General features: G+C 49.2%; 4 protein-coding genes across 4 annotated transcripts; 2 read left to right on the top strand and 2 right to left on the bottom strand.

The window, feature by feature from the left end:
- Positions 1-104: 104 nt before the first annotated feature.
- On the bottom strand, positions 105-1,583 carry PHYSODRAFT_518011 (hypothetical protein; the record flags this gene model as incomplete). The annotated part of the gene is made up of 1 exon (XM_009533781.1): positions 105-1,583. The coding sequence occupies one exon, from the start codon at positions 1,581-1,583 to the stop codon at positions 105-107; it is 1,479 nt and encodes a 492-aa protein (XP_009532076.1).
- A 9,229-nt stretch (positions 1,584-10,812) lies between these two features.
- PHYSODRAFT_317192 (hypothetical protein) lies at positions 10,813-12,094 on the top strand (the record flags this gene model as incomplete). Its single annotated transcript, XM_009533780.1, has 5 exons — positions 10,813-10,855; positions 10,978-11,172; positions 11,318-11,512; positions 11,629-11,882; positions 11,948-12,094. 5 exons carry the CDS (start codon positions 10,813-10,815, stop codon positions 12,092-12,094), a joined length of 834 nt encoding a protein of 277 aa, XP_009532075.1.
- A 35-nt stretch (positions 12,095-12,129) lies between these two features.
- PHYSODRAFT_336240 (hypothetical protein) lies at positions 12,130-14,414 on the bottom strand (the record flags this gene model as incomplete). Its single annotated transcript, XM_009533779.1, has 3 exons — positions 12,130-12,210; positions 12,296-12,534; positions 14,255-14,414. 3 exons carry the CDS (start codon positions 14,412-14,414, stop codon positions 12,130-12,132), a joined length of 480 nt encoding a protein of 159 aa, XP_009532074.1.
- Positions 14,415-15,367: 953 nt separating this feature from the next.
- PHYSODRAFT_517404 (hypothetical protein) lies at positions 15,368-15,889 on the top strand (the record flags this gene model as incomplete). The annotated part of the gene is made up of 1 exon (XM_009533778.1): positions 15,368-15,889. The coding sequence occupies one exon, from the start codon at positions 15,368-15,370 to the stop codon at positions 15,887-15,889; it is 522 nt and encodes a 173-aa protein (XP_009532073.1).
- Between the last annotated feature and the right edge of the window lie 3,244 nt (positions 15,890-19,133).

Raw genomic sequence — 19,133 nt, 5'->3', positions numbered from 1 at the left:
AGGTGGAACCAAGTGTTCCAAGTGCTTCAAGCTTATTTATCAACTATCGGCCGCTTCGGGCCTCGTATCCATAGACTGGGGCTGCGCGTGTATGTGTGTGCGACCTAGTTATCACTCTCCACAGAGTGTTCGTTCTCGCTGCGCTCCTCCTTCTCGTGGGTCTTCTTGTGTCGTGCAAAATTCGAGACCTGTGTGAACTTCTTCTGGCAGCCCTCGTACGGACACACGTAGGGCTGGAAGCCTGCGTGCATCCAGATGTGCTCCTTCAAGGACACCGAGTGCGCGAAGCTCTTGCCGCAGCCGTCGTAGTGACATGTGTAGGGCTTGATGCCCGCGTGGGTGCGCTCGTGGGCGCGCAGGTTTGAGCTGTGCGCGTACCGCTTGGTGCAGCCGGCGTACGAGCACTTGAGCGGCTTCTCGCCAGTGTGTGTCCGGATGTGGTTCTGAAGCTCGGAGCGCCCGCGAAACTGCTTGTTGCACGTGGGGCACTCGTGCTTCTTGCTGGGCTTTACGCGCGACTTGGTCACCTTGGGCTTCGAGTACATCTCCACCTGCTCCAGGAACTTGTTCTGGTTTTCGTTGTTCGTGATGGCCGACATCTTGGACGTGTTCATCGCCAGTGTGTTGGTTAGGTGGCGGACTGTGCTGCTGGGACTACTGCTCGAGGCCGCACTTGTGGCCGTCAGTACAGTGCCTTCCGATTGCCGATCCTCGTCTGTGGAGAGACTGATCCCTGTTTGGTTGAGGGACTTGATGTACCCATCCAGCTCGATCATCGAGTCCTTGACGTAGTCGCTGATGGCCCACACGGTGTTCTCGTTCATCTGGCCCAGATCAAAGGCGTAGCCGTCGTCGTCGATCTGTCGCACAGTGTCGGGCTGGTACTTGCTGATCACGTCCATAAGTCCGCGCAAGTACTGGCTGGGCAGCATCGTGATCTTCTGCACGAGGCGCTGCTTGTCATAGAAGCTCATGGGCTTCACGTTCTCTGGGTACATGTAGTCGCCCGTGTTCGGGTCCATGTACTTGGTGTTACCGCCCGATCCTTCGGCCAGCGTCGGCACCACCGCACTGGCAGTCGTAGCGGTAGTAGCCGAGACTGCAGATCCTTGACCCTCGTTATCTGTGGTCGCCTCTCCGCTATCTACCTCAGTGCGTGCAGCCTCAGCCGCCGTGCTCTGGATGCCGGTGGTTGACGTGCTTACGGACGACGGCAGTAGCGAGCTGATGGAGAACTGACTCGACGTGCGCTTCTCCAGCACCGCGTTCATCGACGGAATGGGGCCGAGGCCGCCGAAGCTGTCGACGTCGCCCAGCATCCAGGACGGGTCCTTCTGGAGGCTCAGCGCCACACTCGGCGGGAGGCCGCTGGCCGCGGCTGCACTGGAGGCCGCGTCGTTCTTCTGCGCGTTCTCTCCAGCGTCCTCCGTGTGCGACGCGGCCAGGACGCCGTCCTTCGAGTCGGGCTCTGGCTTAACGACGTCGTCCTCGCTCAGTTTCTGGCGCTTGCTGGGCGGCATGGCACTATCACTGGTGACGGACGTCGCGGTGGTCAACGAGGAGGCCGCGACGGTGCTACTCATGGCTCGTGGGATAGATCTCCTGGATTAATTCTCTTGCGGGCTCGGCTGTGGCGTTTCAAGGAGCGTAACTAGGATGGATCGACTCCTCTTGTCAGCAGGAGCACGGTATGCGTGAGCTTGGGTCTGTCGCGGGCGTGCAGGGGCGTCGTATAGGGCGACAGGAGCTGCGGTCACCTTGATGGGCGTAAGTCTGTAAATGAAGGCAACTTTCCGCAAACATTCGCCCCCCTTCGACGTCCTTCACTCCTCCACCAAGAGAAAACCTTCGAAAATTAATATCACCAGTTTGTACAGTCAAACGGACGAATGTCATGAACGCATTGCTAAAGGCAACGCGGGGGCTCAAAGCCACCGCACAAAGTTATGGAGCTGTGGCATTCTCATAAAGGTAGCTGCATGATATATATTAAATAATCTACTCGAAGACGAGAACCAGGTTGCGTTTAATCACGCGGAGTCGCGCCGCGGACAGCCCTTTCACCCCGTCCGGAGATGAGTGTGAGTGAAGGTCTTCTTGAAGTGAGCCACACAACACTTGCTAAAATAGCAAAACAAACTATCTAAAATCAGTACATATAAGTTTGTGTAGCCAACTTAGTCATAAACATTTTTGATCTACATGATATTGTGAAAACCGATTAGAATGTCTTATTGGATTGTTAATCCGACGATTTAGTGGCTTAATAAGGCTGACGACCCCCGATTTGATAAATCCGACCTCCTAATTAGACTGGGGTACCTCGATTTATACTCAATATTACTACCGGTACCTAGAACGACTTACAGAGTCATAGCATATGAGTCCGATTTACATTTGCTAATCGGCCGATTAAGCCAGAGCCGGCCGATTTGCTTGCTATTCAGATGGAATGTCCGATGTGCAACCGGCATTCGCTCCTTGTAGGCTAAATCAGCCGCCAGACAACAATCGTTGCATTCACTCTTGGCAAGGTAGTCAAGGCTACAACACTAACATCATAACTAAGCAGGAAAAGCCGCACGCTATAATACATGTAACTGAGATATGCAGGTGACGCGTTTAAGCGCGGTGTTGTCGCTGCACTTGGCGAGTCTCGGGCCGAGGGTACATGCATGTTGATCGAAATTGCTAGACTGCACACAATTATGAGACCGATGAGCGATTTATACTCCGATTATAATTGAGACATCCCCGATTCATTAGTCTTCAAATCCGCTATGAGCAATGTTTAACCGGCTAATTCAGCAGGACAAACTAATCGGTTTTCACAATACAACGATAATTATTAATCCGGAAATTGTATTGTGCCTTGCACCAAAAATGTCCGTTCCCACGTAGGTTTCCTCGATTTAATATAAAGTGAGATCGTTTTATTTTTGAAACGAGCACATGATCCATGCATCAGCCCTGATTTGTTGGCGCAGCTTCGATCTAGCGCCAGATAGCTTGGAATGCCATTTTTCGATCTAGCGCCAGATAGCTTGGAATGCCATTTTTGATTGGCATTTCCACATCCGATACATGTACACTATCTGTTGCTTGCTGAATATGTGTATGCACCGATCAGCCTCCTGAGCACTTCTAGAAGGATCGATTTATGGGTGCTGGCATGTTTTTACAGTATTTTTATTTGATGAGCCATTTCAATTTGACGCTTAAATCAGGATGGCAAAATGTGTGCGAGGCACAATATTTGTTTTTAGATATATCTAAGGCCGAGTTCGAGTTAAATTAGCGCATATCGAGCTATTTCACATAAAGCAGCCATTTCCAATAATCTGCTTTCTTAACAGCTCCGAGTGAAATAGCTGCTTCGTGGAAAACAGCTCTACCCTAAATTTCAAATACAGCGATTTCAAAGCACTTGAGGTTTCTCTAAAACTGAGCTATAAAAAAACCGCGAAATACTCAAAGCGGCTATTTGCTGCGCCAAATGTGTACAAAACTACTATTTGGGTGCCATCTCGAACACGGCCTAAGATTTCGACTTCCTAAGCTTAAGACGCCAATGCTAACAATACACTACACTATGATAAAAACGAAGATAAAATAAAAACATACATATACAAATTCATATTTTTAATACTATTGTATAATTTTGAAATATCGTGTTTCCCAAAACAAACTAGTTTTGTTTAAGACAAAAAGTAACAAGAAAAACGAGCTAAAGCGTACGCACGATCGCCAACGTTTTGCTTCGAGGTCGTTTAGGTAAGCAAAGATAAATTAATCAACTTTCGACCCCACTGTTTGAACCGTAGTACCCTTCTCCAGCTTTCGCACGCCTCTGCAACTTGAGCATTGTATTGTGAGCGTTAGTGCGCCTTACGCTCACAGAACATGCAATTTTAGTGTCTTGCAGAATTCGCAGTGCGGAATTTGCATGTGGAAAATTAGCACTCTAAACGATTGGCGACGACACTGGTCCCGCAAACAAAAAGATGGATATTTGTGTTTAATTATTTTATTTGGCCTGGGGAACACAACTATGGTCAACTAGTATTTTTTTGTTAAAACTTATTCAATTGTGTTGAACAAGAATATCTAGAGGCAGTGTTGTGTTGACTTAGGTAGTAGAACTATCTACAACAACCATAACATTATCCAATGTTGGTAGGACTGCTGGATACCTGTGCAACTTCATCCCACTAATCATGCGTGATGATAGGATTTGCGAGCCCCGGGTTCTTTTGCTGACCCGGGTCGTCGCCAGCTGCTTCACTTGCTAGTGTAATACGTATTTTACGTTATCTTTCTATCTAATTAGAGCTTAATAGAATTTAATATCGTATATGAAAACTCCCACCGCAGACAGATCTCCTATTTATACCGTAGCAAACGTGCAAAACGAGCAGAATATGACCATATTTTGCACGAAAGGGGCTAAAACCAATGTACAACGCTACAACTTCAATAAGCAGTGGTCTGAAGTGACAGCTCTCAAAAACGGTACACCCTTCACCCTAAAAATAGTCGTGCATCTTTGATAATCATTCCACCGGTTTCAAAACAGATTTTCAATTTCACCTTATTGAGAAATGAGACCGGATTCGGGTAGATCGCGGTAGTACGAATTGCGTGCTATATATTTTGAATTTAGTAAATACAAATGGTTCCCCAGAAAACTAAAAGTCAAAACAGGGTGACTCACTCTTCAAGACGTACACGGTGTATAGTCATGGCACAGCTTACTAGGGAAATGGTGTAATTAAAAATATCACTTTTAACAACCGGATCTGCCTCAAGTACACCGCTCAAATGGGACATGATTGACCTTTTAGTAAATAAAAGATCCGCTGAACAATGAATGCATTGCGGACGTTTACAACATGTAGAACATAACTTTACAATGTATATCAAGCGCTAGCATTCCTGAACGACCAAACAGTAGAGCACAGCAGCTCCACGAGTACAACATTGTGCCCATTTTCGAGAACGTGCAATGATGCCGCTTTTTTTCGAAAAATGGCATTGCGTCTTAGGAGGTCCATACAAAACAAACGATAAGATACCACCATCATTTTCAGTTATCATTGCATCGGCACTTTTGATTGGTTGAAAACCAACTAAATGCGAATACATGCGGAGGGGAGGGGGTCATAGGGGCAAAGTTTGGGAGGAGATTTCCAAGCCGATAAAACAAACTAAGAACCCCAATTGAATCCAAGCGTGCTTTCAAGTTCCTTTCTTTCCCTTAGACCTTTCCGATCTTCCTAATTTTGTATAGCGCATCTATTATTCTTGAGTAACCCCCCACAAATCTGCTTTTTCCGGTGTACTTGACGCATACCCGGGTTGTTAAGCTAACAATCGCAAAATTTGTAATCCAACTAGGGATATACCGTTTTGATTCATTCAATCAATTTATGAAATTTAGATATAACAGATATGGTGACATTCATATTCTTTTAGAACGTAGCACAATCTTGAACATTATTTGGCAAAGCTAAAGTTGTTCTCAAACCTCATCAGAGACGAATTCAATCTAAAGTTATCCCGTAGTCGTGGCATGATGTACATACTGCAACAACACAGAGAGGTGCAACATCGTAAGAGAACAATTTTGCTCAGAACTCATTTTTCTCGTAGCTGCTGAACTTCGTCGATCATCGCGTGAATCAACCTGCTCTGCTCTTCGATCTTCGCTGTCTGCTCATCAATCTTTGTCGTCTGCTCTTCGATCTTGGTGGTTCGCGTTTGACCTGGCTCCTCGATCGAGCTAACCTTTTTCTTCGCGTAGACCAAATCGGCGTCACAGGCATGTATCAAGCATGCTTGCCGATCGTATAACAGCGCAACAAATGCATTGATGCCGCCGAAAGCAGTGTCAACTTCACCACGCAGCCCACTGAAAATAGTTGGTACTCCGTGTCAGCGACAGAAAATTGGTCACGCTCCGTCGAACGTGAAGTTACCAGGCCTATAGGAGTCGCAGCATCTTCTTCTTGTGATGGTCCACTTGGGGAACTTGGGGGGGGGAGGTCGGCGTCGTTGAAGTGTCACCGAGCGGGGCTCCTCTAAATCGGCTTGGGCAGCAGACTCGGCAGGTACTGACACAACTGGAGAACTGGAGACAGCTACTGGAGACTCGCACGCAGATGCGGGCGGCGGATCTTGCGAAGACGCGCTGGCTTGAGCCAAGGCTGCATTGCGCGCGTGCTTGAGGCCGAACACCGAGAACACAGCAAGCCGCTACTCCGCCTTGTACTCGATGAACTCGTCCAGGAAAATCTTGGCCGGTGGACTGTCGTCGGTGACCGGTCCGTCGCAATAGAACAGTTCCGTGAGTTCCGAGCCATTGTACGACGCCCCCAGAGAAAACTTCTTCATCTTCTTCTGCACGCGCTTCTCGAACGTCGAGGGCGTGTCGTAATCCGGGCAACCTTCACCTGTATACTCGACCCTGAGCGGAATCCTGGCAGGCAAAATCACCGCGTAGCCGCTCGTTCCGCGGATCACCGTCGTGAAGCGGCTTGGGGACAGCTCTGCGGACGTACTGCCGGCCTTGGAGATGGTCGTATTCTCGGTGTGCTCTCCATTGCCGCGCCGATTCGGGATGTGGATCTTGTTTGCAGCATCAGGAAACAGCACTTGATAGGACACCAGGTAGGATATTTTCCCCAGCCGCACGTCGTTCGGGGGGGTCCGTGTGGTAGGTCATGTGGCGGCCGTGCTTGGTCTTCTTGTCCGCGTGGGCGATACCGGCGAGCATGAAGTCCCGGTCCTTAACACTTTGCACCACGTTCGACATGAGCTATTGTGTCCGACGTCGAGCCTGCCCACTCGACCAACCTTCTTCAGGGTTTTTCTCTGCCGGTGCTTCTGTAGTACTTCTTAGTCTCATCGTTTGTTGTAGTGGACAGCATCTGTAGGAACAGAGTAGCCGTTAAGTCTAAGCGAAATACATGTCACTATATTTGTAAATGTACCCATTCTGTGTACTCCTGAGGCCACTTTGGCGGGAAAGCCCGAGGTAAAGCACAGGATGCGCGCTAAGTCTACCGATGCATACGGGACCTACCACCAGCTATCGGCAACATGCAATCAACGACTTGAGTGTGTTCATAACGATGGTTGGTTTGGAAACTGAGTAAATAAACCCATCCCTTGGGGTTATCGAGTTGATTTTAGCCGCTGTACACTTACTTAAACTATGCAGTAGAATTGTTGATGTGTAAACCATACACTTAACGCAGCCTGGGTGACTAGCTGCCTTTCAACTTTACACACCCAGGAAATCGTGACGCAGTTCATGAATGGATGCCTGCATCCCTAATGAGATAGGGCGTATGCTACACCGATTTATACCAACGTTTTAGCGGTCGACACGCGCGACATGCTAGGTAGCTGACTCGCTGGTGGTAACCGGTCGGTGTAGAATACGTTACAGCCTATAGTTCTTAGAATGTGTTGTTCATTCTCAATGGTGCGGCTTCGGAAAGCTGTATACGATTGGCATCCTGTACAACCTGGGTCGCTGAGCCCCCCCCCCCCCTCGACGTCCTCCTCCCACCAGGATAAATGCCCACACAAAACGGTAAAATCGGATCGGATTTACAGGTAAAAATATGGGCTGGCACTAACTTAATGGCGGCAACTATGTTTTGGTCCTCAAACACCTGCGTGACATACCCCCTTGGTTTTGGCACGGCTTGCGAACTGGACAAACTGTGGAGAATAAGGCCGTCGCACGGCTGGGCGCGGACAAGAACTTAGCGGTGATGGCGACGGGCATGACAGCGAACGTCCGGATTTTAATGCCACTTGAACTGAATCCGCCTCACCAATACATCCGCTGCTATATGCGTAATAATTATAAAATTAATCTGCAAAAAGAAAAAAAACTCAGAATATATTCTTATATATACAATAATTATGCTATATATAAATCCGCGGCCATAACAACGCTGCTTTTGTAGTGTGCTATCCTTTGAAAATGGTATATGGGGAACCAAACGTCTTTGGAATTGATGTGACGCTATGTTATCACAGAAAAAGTTAATGTACATATACGACATAGTTATCGTTTCAATTGTCGTCTACGCGCCATTCTTGCATTTAATTTAAGTGAAATTCTCTCTTGATGCTAGCGGCTCGATCCAGCATGACTTGGTCGGACTTTGACCCAACGCCAGGTTGGCTTCGTCAACAACAATACATCACTAAGCATCTTGTTCGCACCGAGTACTTTCGACGAGCACATTGCAGCTGTCGTCTGCGAATCAGGGTTGGCGGGCGGACGGTTTGTTGCGGGTGCGGGCGCACCAAGGGCACCCGTTAACCAGACAGTGCATGTGATAGATATTCGTAGTCTCGACACGCTTTCTGAAGCACGACTAAAATCATGTTTTTGTTGCTTCCTCGTCGTCCGACCCGGTGGTCGTGCCATCGAGAGGTTCGACCACAGCTTTGCCGGGCGGCGCGCTGCGGGGCGCCACGTCCTGCAGCAAGCGCGAGAAGCGCAACTCCACCATGCTTATGGTTGCCTACTCCTTCCGACGACTGCTTACCTGACCCCGGTTAAACTCAAAACTGTAGATACAGATGGATAAAGGGGTGGAGACCAAGTTGGCTGTCCACAGCAGAAAGAACCGGCTGAAGGGGACTCCGGTCACGACCCCCGTTAAGATGACGAAGGATGTCTAGGAGCTCTTGCTGACGCAGCACGTAATCGCCGCTTGTAAGCGAGTTTGGCCAGATCATGTTTTTGCAACATATCTTGTAATGTGTTGTGCTCACTAATAGGGGTTGTCAATGCTGGCAGCAACAAGTCGCTTTTTTTCTGCGCAAGTCGGCTGATTTTTCCCGGCCTGTGATTGGCTGGAAAAAATTCTCGCTAACGGAACAAAAAGTCGCGCAAGCGGCCCGCAGCAGCAACAACTTTTTTTTTCTGCTGGCAACGGTGAAGGGTCGTCTTAACCAGCGCCTCAGGTTAACAAAAAGGCACCGGTAGAGCGATCCCTTCGCATCCAAGGTCGAAGGGTGCCTTCTGTCTGCGAAGACGGCTTGCCGTGCCCTTGGACATGGGCATTTCGATCGACCCGCGCAGAAAATCTGCACTTGCTGCTGCGCGGGCTAAACGGGGTAGTTAATGGCCGCTCTCAGCGATTGGCTTAAAATATTTTTGCCCGATTTGCGCAGAAAAAAAGCGACTAGTTGCTGCTAGCATTGACAACCCCTATTATTTATTATGAATATTTTTGTGTATAGGTAAGGGAGATGTGATCGTACAGCAGGACACCGCCCTCACCATGCCTCGGACAGGACGGCAGCGAAACTTGCGGCTGCATCGGGAGGCCGGTCGATTAAGTTCTCCGCCAGCCAGCCACCGTGAAGCCCTGGCTTTAACCCTTTCACTACCAGCCCAGCCTGATGCATGAATAGGTCCGTAGCGGTCCTATTAGAGCAGGTACATGTACTGTTGATTGGATAAAAATACGTCGAAGGGTTTCGGGAATGTTGCTCACCAAGATTAGTAGGACCGCTGCGGACCTCTAATTCGCGCAGTATCGTGAGCGCCAGATTAGTTTGGGAGCAAGCATACTTGAAATTTCACATTGACACGAAGTCTTTGTGCTAACATGAAATAGATGCACGGGCGTCATACACGCCAGAGTATTCACATATTCATAGTACTCCATGGCATCCGAGCGCCTCGCGTGTGCCATTCTATCTCGGGCATGAGGCCATCACTTACGACGTGGAGTTGTTCGAGAAGCGTGTGCTCAAATGCTATCGGCGCTTTCTCCACGAAACCAGCGGCGGCAATGAGCAGCGTGCCACATTCACCTGGTGCCGCGCGCAACAAATAAGCGGGAAGAACGAGTAGCTCGTACCTATTCTAAGCTTACATCTTAGGTTGCAATAGTGCGTACACTACATGTCGGCTAGTTGTTACTGCTTGTGGAAGCATTCTCACAAATAGTGGCTAATGGCTGCCATGAAAGCTCGGGATGCTACGTGGTGGCTCCGTTAGGCGATAAAAATGAACCCGAGCTGGTAAGAAGTATAGGGAAAGCTGCATCTAATAGCAAGAAAGACGTCGCACAACGGCGCTATTAGTAGACTATCTTACTAAAATCCCAGATAAGCCAACACGTAGAACGGCTGCAACAGGTATCAGTGTAAAGAGTCGGATCGATGCCGGAGTCCTGCCAGTAGTTAGCGTCTGACAAGCCGAGTAAAGCTGGCAACCAGCCTCTTAGCCACAATGCCATATCATCAATACCATCAATGGTATGTAACTGAAGGCGTAAATACACCAATTATCTTTATCTCAGCAGGTTCTACCTAGCTTGACAGGGTTGAACAGCGAGCTGTACTGGTGAGCTTGCCATTGTTACAAGCTCGCCGTACTCATGATCCAGCCACTAATTGATCCACCCCTTGATGCAACCTTAGCGCCATTATCTACATGTACACGTAGCGCACGCCGATGTCGACGATCAAAACGAATACGCACAGCATAGGAGAGCTATATGTACTGTCAAGTATGCACAGTATCAATGCAGTCGTAGTACCTGGCTATATTATTCAGTCGCGCTACCTTCGCCTACACACACAGCGGAATATAGATACGCGTCAACTTACAAATGCAGACATTAGAGAGGTTTTGTACAATTTTTCACCTTCACTTTTCCTTTAGAGCAGGTCATAAATGTGAAGGTAATGGCTATGCCCAACAGAGGTTTCGCCCCATTTTCCTTACCCGCGTACCACTAGTGTACCACCCATCCCACAGCCAATAATATGCCAATGCGTAAAGGCCAAGCAAGCACACGCAAGCAAGCAAGTAAGCGGCGGCGATGCCGTTCACCCAGGACGAAGCGCTGGAGCTGCTAGCGCTGCTAGCCTCGTTTGGTGAAGAGGCGTTGTGGCTAGCCCTTCTACAGGCTGGGTTCTTTGATGTCCCAGAGCGACCACTAATTCCTGATGTGCGGTTCAACCTTGGCACCTACGCGGACATTAACTCCGTGCTGGACTTTCGGTTTGACGTGCGTGGTGTTCGGCTACTAGTGCGCCTATTCCCGCTCCCTGCTGTCGTTGTGACGGACAGCAACGATCGTTGTCATGCCGAAGAAGCTGCAGCAGTCATGCCCTACCGGCTCAGTTATCCTCGCCGACTACACGACATGGCTCGCACCTTCGGCCGATGAAGACCTGCACTTAGCCGCATTTTCCTGTGGATGAGTACGTATTGATTTAACACGAAGTGGGTGGGTTTTGTTAACTTGCAAACGGCGTTGTGCTTTAGTTGACTACGTAGACGCAAGGTATAGCGAGCGCATGTACTTTCATCTTGATCATGTTCGCAGACAAATAGGCGCCTATTGTGAAACTATAGAGCGCCGTACCTCTGTGCCTAGCGTCTTCGCACTTCTAGACGGAACGAAGATCGGCATTTACCGTCCTTCTCCTCGCAAGGGCCATCGGTCGGAGAATCTACAGCGTCAAGTCTACAGCGGCCATAAGAGATTACACTGTCTCATCTTTCAGGTAATATAATTTGAGCTTCAACGACTACGATATTGGCTTTGACTAATTGTATTATGATAACTGTATTAGGATTGACGACCCCCGACGGACTATGCATGCATTTTTTCGGGCCTTTTGAAGGGCGTAGACACGACAAGACTGTGCTTGCTGCTAGCTGCCTCCTGCAATACTTTCGCGAGAATGCAGATGCATTCGAAGGTAAAGCCATATTTGGCGACCCTGCGTATTCAGTGAGCGAGTTCGTCGTTACCCGCTTTAAGGACGTAGTGCTTTCAACGCATGCGCGAATCTTCAACAAGGAAATGAGTGCAGTGAGGACCGCAGTAGAATGGGATTCGGGATCATGCAAAGTCTTTGGGCTTTCATTGATTACAGGAAAAATCTAAAGGTTCGGCTCAGTCTGGTAGGTGAATTTGTGCGGGTTGCCATACTACTGACAAATTGTCACTGCTGTTATAATGGCGGCAATCAAATTAGTCAGTTCTTTGACTTACCTCCCCCGCCCCTTGAGGACTACTTAGACATAACCAATTAACACAAAATAAAAGCATGAACCAACCACAGTTCTATTTACTTTTTGTTAGCTAAATGCTCGAGTAAGAGAATGAAGCGTTTCTCAATGTCGCGGCGATCTTGGCGCTCTTGTTCCCACTGTTCCCTTCGCATGACAAACTCCTGCTCTTTTGAGCTTGTAGGATATCGGCAAGCTTCGCGAATTTGCTCGCTCTTGAGGTACATCCACAGCATCGTCTTCTCGTGAGCGTTTCAACCTCTCAACAGCGAGACGCCTGATGGCTTCACCTGCACTCTCGCTCGGAGCATCCTTGTCGGCCTTCATCTTCCTCTTAGCCTCCTTCTCTGCCTTGCACTCCTCCAGCCTTAAGATCAGCTCGTCAAGGAGCTCGTCCTTCTCGCTGTGCGTCTCCGTAACACCGGAAAGCCGCTTGGCAGTGCCATCCTTCTTCTTAGCAGCAGCTACATAATAATTTTACAAATTCAGAATTGTTAGCAATATATGTTACTTAACCCTTCTAGCCCCAACCTTATTCTGTAGCGATTATACAGAATAAGATGACTTGATTAGAGTATACGTCAAAACTGCTGGAGGTATGCTATTGCAACTCTTTACAGGGTGACGGTACATCAATTGTGCACTTCCAGCACAAAATAGGTGCGAAAGTGGACAAAAGATGAGCAATGTATCCACCATCTGGTAAAAATCGTGTGTGCTCATTGGGCGAAACAAACGTAACACACACGTTAGTACCTTTAGAACGGCAATACCTGTCAAGTTCGGTATGAGTCCGAACCGAGGAGCGTTAATAGCACCAGCCATCCGTCCTTCATGCCACGCGGCGGGTGAGGCCCAGGCGCTGAGGAAAAAAATGCCCCGTTCCTAACTAACGGAGTGAGGAGGAACTGGGCAATTATTTCCTAGCGTCGCTAGACCACCGATAGACTTCGTGTACGCATCTATTCGCTCCCTACGAATCCTTGCCATTGTCTTGCTAACTAGCGCTGGTGATCACTTTATCGCGCTATGGCGTTCGCTCATGTCCGTCGCACGCACAGTATCCATAAGATGTAATATACGAATGCATTATCGATAAGCTCTGCTACATCCTAAATATACAGCAGCATGCGGGCCAAACGCTCTCGGTGGTCACCCCAGGCTTCGCGCCGTGTACGTCGAAGCGTTTGCTAGAAGTCCCTTGTTCAGTAGACTCCGTCTCACGGCCGCCTTACTCTGTAGCATCCGTCGTATTCAAATCAGCACAAAGCCTTGTTCTGTACCTTCTGCTGTATCCACTTGGGTTGGTCTGGTTTGATCTGTAGCATCCCTCATATCCATCGTTGCCGGACTGGTCTATTCTGTAGGTACCATCACAATAAATTCAGTCAATACACGTTGGTCTGCAGCTTCCATCTAGCCCCTCTATCGCATCGTCTCCATCGGCCGTTTACCCCCTACCTGGTAAGCGCCTGAACGACGCATGCGCTGCTGTGGAGCGCTAGTTGAAGCCGTTGCTACCGCTGCGGATACATTCATGGAGGTGGCTGGTCCAGGAGTGACGAACGCGCGTCTCGATACTTAGTAGTAGCCGGCAGCACCGCCTCGCACGGCGCACTATGGGCTCGCGTGCGCTTGAATACAATTCCAGACTTACCTTAGACAATATATCGAACAGACTGTAAATAGACTTGCTTACCTTTAGCATCACTACTACGAGTAGACTGTTATGGCGACCTCGAGCTCCCAGTAGCGCCTGGCCCTCGCCTACGCAGCAGCACTAGCACGTTCTTACCAGGCTTGCAGAGCTCGAGGTACGTCTGGTCAGGGCGGTTTTTTGTTCCGAAGTGACAGGCACCGCGAGTGGCTGCCAAACGGTCACTTTGGCCTTACACCCCAATTTTCCAACCTGTTGGGGATTTATACTCGTCCTTCTATAGCCGCAGAAGAATCCCCGTCTATCTACTCATCACAGATCCAACAGGAATGATGGGCTGATTAATCACTATACAAAAACCTATATGCGAAGTTTTTCGCGGAAACCAGGTTTGCCGGATATTAAACCTGTCGAAATGCTTATTCTGTAGGATACAGAATATGGGCTAGAGGGGTTAAAGAGGAGACGATTTGCTTACCGATAAGCGCGTTAACGCGGTTCTGGGCCGTTTTCGCTGAGATTCTTACGTGAGAAGTCGGCACAAGCCACCAATGTTTGTGCCAACTTCTCCCAGTGCTCCATCACCTTGCCATGCTCCTGCTGGTAGGGCTCGTCCGCGAGTGTCTGCTTTAAAAGCATGACATCTTCCTCTTCGGTGATTTTCTTGCGCTTGGTTGGTTCTGCCATTGCCGAAGCAAAAGTGACGCTACTCGGGCGCTGACAAGCGTGTTGGCAGTGGATGGATGGAGGCTGAGGGTGGTGGAGAAAGCCACTACATATGCGACTTCCACCAGATTTTCTAGACGGTGGATAGGTTTTTTGCATGTTTTAAACAGCTTTTTGAGGGTAAAGGTGATGGAAGCCGCGCGCGAAACCTCTCTATTCTTGCATAGTACTATAGTGGTAGATAAGCTGGTAAATTGCCCTCGAGCGAGGCGTACAACGGCTTGACAGCATTCGATCCTGTTGTCGATAAAAACCGCCCCATTTGCACATCGTATGTTTCAGTAGAAGTATAGCACTAGGAGCGGCGGTCATCTCGCTAAATCGGAAATTCAGGTATAATGCACTACCGTGAGTTACTCCGCGGGCAAAAATAAGTTCCACGTGGAAGCAAAATGATTCACTATTGGTTAATTTATTAAGGCGACTGCAAGGCGACTGGCTGTCATATGGGTCCGGAGTGGACCTACTAAAAATCTCTGGTAGTGAAAGGGTTAATGGGCTCGACTTGGGCTGGTTCTGCTCGATGCAGCCGCCCGCAGAACAAGAAGTAAACGCGGGACGTCGACGGGATCATCGCGGCTGTGAATGCCGCTCTCGAGGAGATGACAAGTGCCACCACCAACAAGTGCTTCCTTACGCTTCAAAGTGTACTTGAGGCACAATGTTTGCTGGTGGTGGCAACAGCTACAATGCCCCTCACATGAGAAAAAAACATCCTGATGATAAATGGCAGCACTCTTCGTTGGCTGCCGTGTTCGGCTGAGGCGGTTGCGGCTGTTGAAATTCAAGCCTAAAACCTCGGTATGACGACAGCAGCGGGCCGGCCTCTAACTTCTGCACGGCCCGGGCCAAAGCTTTACTTCCCACTAGGCAGGGAGCGCCATATCTACGATTGGGTCGTCGGCAGGCATCTCATGGGGCATCCCGTCGGCCACTCTGCCGTCACCCGCAAAGCCCAAGAGATCACCCTACTCGATTGTGGCGAAGGTGTTGGTGAGGGTTGGCATAAGCGCTTCAAGGAGGGCTACCCTGCCCTTACCTCTCGTTTGGCCCAGTCGCTGTCGTTGGAGTACAATTGCGTCGACCCGGCGGACCGTACCACCCTCTGCAACACCCTAGCTAAGCTCGTAATTGAGCTGAAACTAGATCCCTCACGTGTTTTTGACATTGCTGAGACAGCGTTCCAGAAGCAGCTCAAGAGCAAGATCGTGGTTGCCGCTCGAGGATCGAGTAACGGGTGGTGCACCGAACCTACCGCCAGTTCCCACCTGAACATCGTGGCGTCCACAAGTGCAAGTGGTTCCGTTGTGCCTCCTGTGTTCATCTTGCACGACAAGCCAGTCTGGTGCCAGATATTGAAGGGCTGCGTGGTGCCCGGCGCTGCTGTGACGACATCGCCATCGGGATTTATGAGCACGGACCTTTTCAAGGAATGACTACATTTCTTTGCGAGCTCGGTGCCAAGTACCGTCCAGCGTACGCTTGTGCTGGCCCTTGATGCGTGTGTGTCACACTACTCCGACAAGGGCGTTGATGCAGCTATGCAGCTGAGCATCCTGCTAGTTTCCCTGCCCCCGAACGCAACTCATCTACTTCAACCGCTGGACGTCACGGTATTTGCCTGCCTCAAGAGCAAGATTCGCAACATGATCAGCGAACTGGTTGAGGAAGAGATGACGGCTACTGCAACATCGATAAGAAAGACGCAATTAAGATAGCAAGTGTAGCATGGCGAGGACCACAGGTTGGCCGCAACATCCAGTGAGAGTTCCAGGCTTGTGTGCTGTTCCCTACTATCGCTGGTAAGGATGCGTGCGCGGCCGGAAACTTTCGCGCGCAATGGGGCGCCACTGGGTGTGCATCTAGCCGCATGGCTTCACATGAAGGGCGTTGTGTAGGAAGAGGTTTTGATGCTGCCTCAACCTCCAAGCAACAGCACTGGAAAGAAGAGGAAGCCCGTTACTGTTGGCGGGCGCCCACGCGGTGCCGCAGGAAGGTGAAGGGGGCAAGCCCAACTTGCGTTCTGCCACGTGAAAGAAGCCACGAGTGCTACTGTCATCTCCGTTGAGCGCTGACACCATCGAGGCTGCACTAGTTAGTCAGGTGCAGTCACATGGTTAGTACTAGTTCATACGCGAATATGGCGTTCAACAAAATGAAGTGCTTACCGTGATATGAGTTCTAGTCTTGGGTGACCACCGCGGCCTAAACCTGTGAATATCCTGCCGTGCATCAGAGCATGAGAGTATGTACGGCTCCCACTCTATGTTACCGTCCTGAGCCATGCCACCTTGGACCTGGTAGAGGGAACTGTGCTTCCCACAGGTGCTGGTTCTGGCGCTAATCAATCGGGCAGCATTACGCCCGCCCTGACGGGTCGATATAACATCACAGAAGGTATCTTGGGCCCAGGCGGCGCAGGCGCTGCGTGCCAGAACACGTGGGTAGCCATGTATCGTGGTCCTGGTGGCGGCGCAGTAGCTGCGAGCCAGAACACATGTGGGCATCCGTGTATCGTGGTCCTGTTGGCAGCGGCGGTCGTGGGGCTTCAAGAATGTCAGCGCCCCGCGCGCCATCCTGTGCGGCGTGCGCATCGGCGTCTGTTTCGGAATGCAGCGTTTTCAAAAGTGGCTACCCTCCTTTGAAATGCATAACGTACCGTATAGATTGTAAAACCATGATGTTCTTGTTGACAATCAACCTCCCGTTACAATCAAAGTTACCCTGAGCACGGCAGTATACTGAACACAAGTGTAATCTGGCCTCTAATTGGTAAACGGTGCTGTCGAAGTGGTTTCATTCGCTGACGGATCCATAGAACAATACCATTGGTTCATGACCAAGGACAACCTAAAAATGAAGCCGAGACGTCGGGCTTTTCGGAACTGTCGCATGTTGTTCTCTGCGTCCAATGGATCACAAGTATCTTGCTCGCAAATGAACAGCTATTAAAGCTGCCCCTAATTGACCGTTCCCTTTAGCTCAAAAACAAAAAAAATAAGATTTGATAAACTCGCACAGTGACTTGCCGAGGCTCCGCTGCGGTAATTTAACACACGACAATTAGCACTACGTGAAGATTACGCAAACTGCTGTTAGAAATGCTCGGAAATTTGAAATGATTTCGTGGACGGCCTTGCTGGACAGTTAGATTACATTAGCAGTGTTGGAAGAGCTCTAACCTTTCGCTGATCGCCGAGCGTCCGTTGATACAGAGCTTTATTTTGCTCCTAGTATGGCTATGGGCTACTGCACTCCGTCAGAATATTTTTTCGACGAGGCAAGAGTTCCTCCTCCACGCACGAAGTGTGCACGGCGGTACTACGTGGTGGTTAACGTAGAAACGTTTTTTCGCTACCCTGTATATGAACACTATTTGATTCGTTGTCAACATATACATTAGCCACTCATGGGATCCCAAGATACAAGAAGAACTACAGCAGGCCGTTAGCCCCAGCCGCCCATTTGCTAAGACCGGGAGGACAAAAAATGTCCTTGACGTTTTTGGTCCAACTAGAACTGTTTAGAACACAAATTTTGTTCTAGACGGAAGTTTCCTTGACCTTTCTGTTTTAAAGCGATCCCTCTAGAACACAATTTTTGTCCTAGACGGATCGCTTGACAAAACTTGTGGTACACTATTCTATACCCAAATGAAATTGGTTTTGTCCTACCATTTTTATGTTCTTCCAACTACGTGCCTGATTGGGGTTAACCCGCGTATTTCTTTTTCCAATGTACATACATTTTTAGCCGGTCACATTTAAAGATGTAGTTCCGCAGCACCCCAACGAATCCCTCAGAGTCTTAATATCACAGCGCAACATCTCGATCTTCGCTATCCTTCTTTCGTTCTCCAAAAAATGATAGTTATTCAATACGAGTACACCAGCGCCAAAAGAAAAAAAAACGAAGGTGAAAGACACCGAGATGTTTTGCTCTAGAGAAAAGAGGATTTTCAATGGAAAACGCACGAACCAAATGGTTGCTGAGTGGCTGGTTGCTCTCCCGAAACGGTCGTACGCGTAATCACTCTCTACCACGCGTGCGAGAGAACGGATTTGTAAGGTAAGATTGCCTTTTAAAAAATGTCATGGGGATACTCTCTCCAACAAATACTACTTTTTATCTGTCAGTGGTCCGCGCTCGGCTCCTTATAATCGATGATGATCTCGCTCGTACGAGCTACACGCGTAACGATGGAAAAATCCGGCAATGCAAAACCTGTCATTCCGTAGACATATTCATACAAAACAACCACACATATTGTCCAATCAAATTGATGTTATCAATAAACATTCGTCAATCACCGTGATTTATTTTTTGAATGGCTCTGGTCAATTTCCGGGTACCATCGCCTATTTTGGAGCTGGTCGCTGAGTCGCTTACATTGTTTTTCGAGCCATAGACAACACGCCGCCGCCCAAGAAGAAGAAGCAGAGCTACACCGTCCGCGAGAAGCGCGAAGCGGTCCGCCTGGCTGAAGACGTAGGGGTGGGGAAGGCTGCCCGCGAGCTCCAACTCGTTCGGGGCACTGTCCATGGCTCGGGAAAGCAAGATGAAAAGCCTTTAAACTTCGCTGACCACTCCACTTCGAAGTCACTGAAGGGCCAGCACCACAGGGAACTATTTCCCAACATTCCTGCGGTCGTTAAATTCATGAAAGACGTGCGGCGCGAA

Source organism: Phytophthora sojae (assembly GCF_000149755.1).
Source record: "Phytophthora sojae unplaced genomic scaffold PHYSOscaffold_7, whole genome shotgun sequence".
NCBI lineage: Eukaryota > Oomycota > Peronosporomycetes > Peronosporales > Peronosporaceae > Phytophthora > Phytophthora sojae.
Note: the sequence above shows the minus strand (reverse complement) of the source record. Positions and strands in the feature narration are given on the sequence as shown.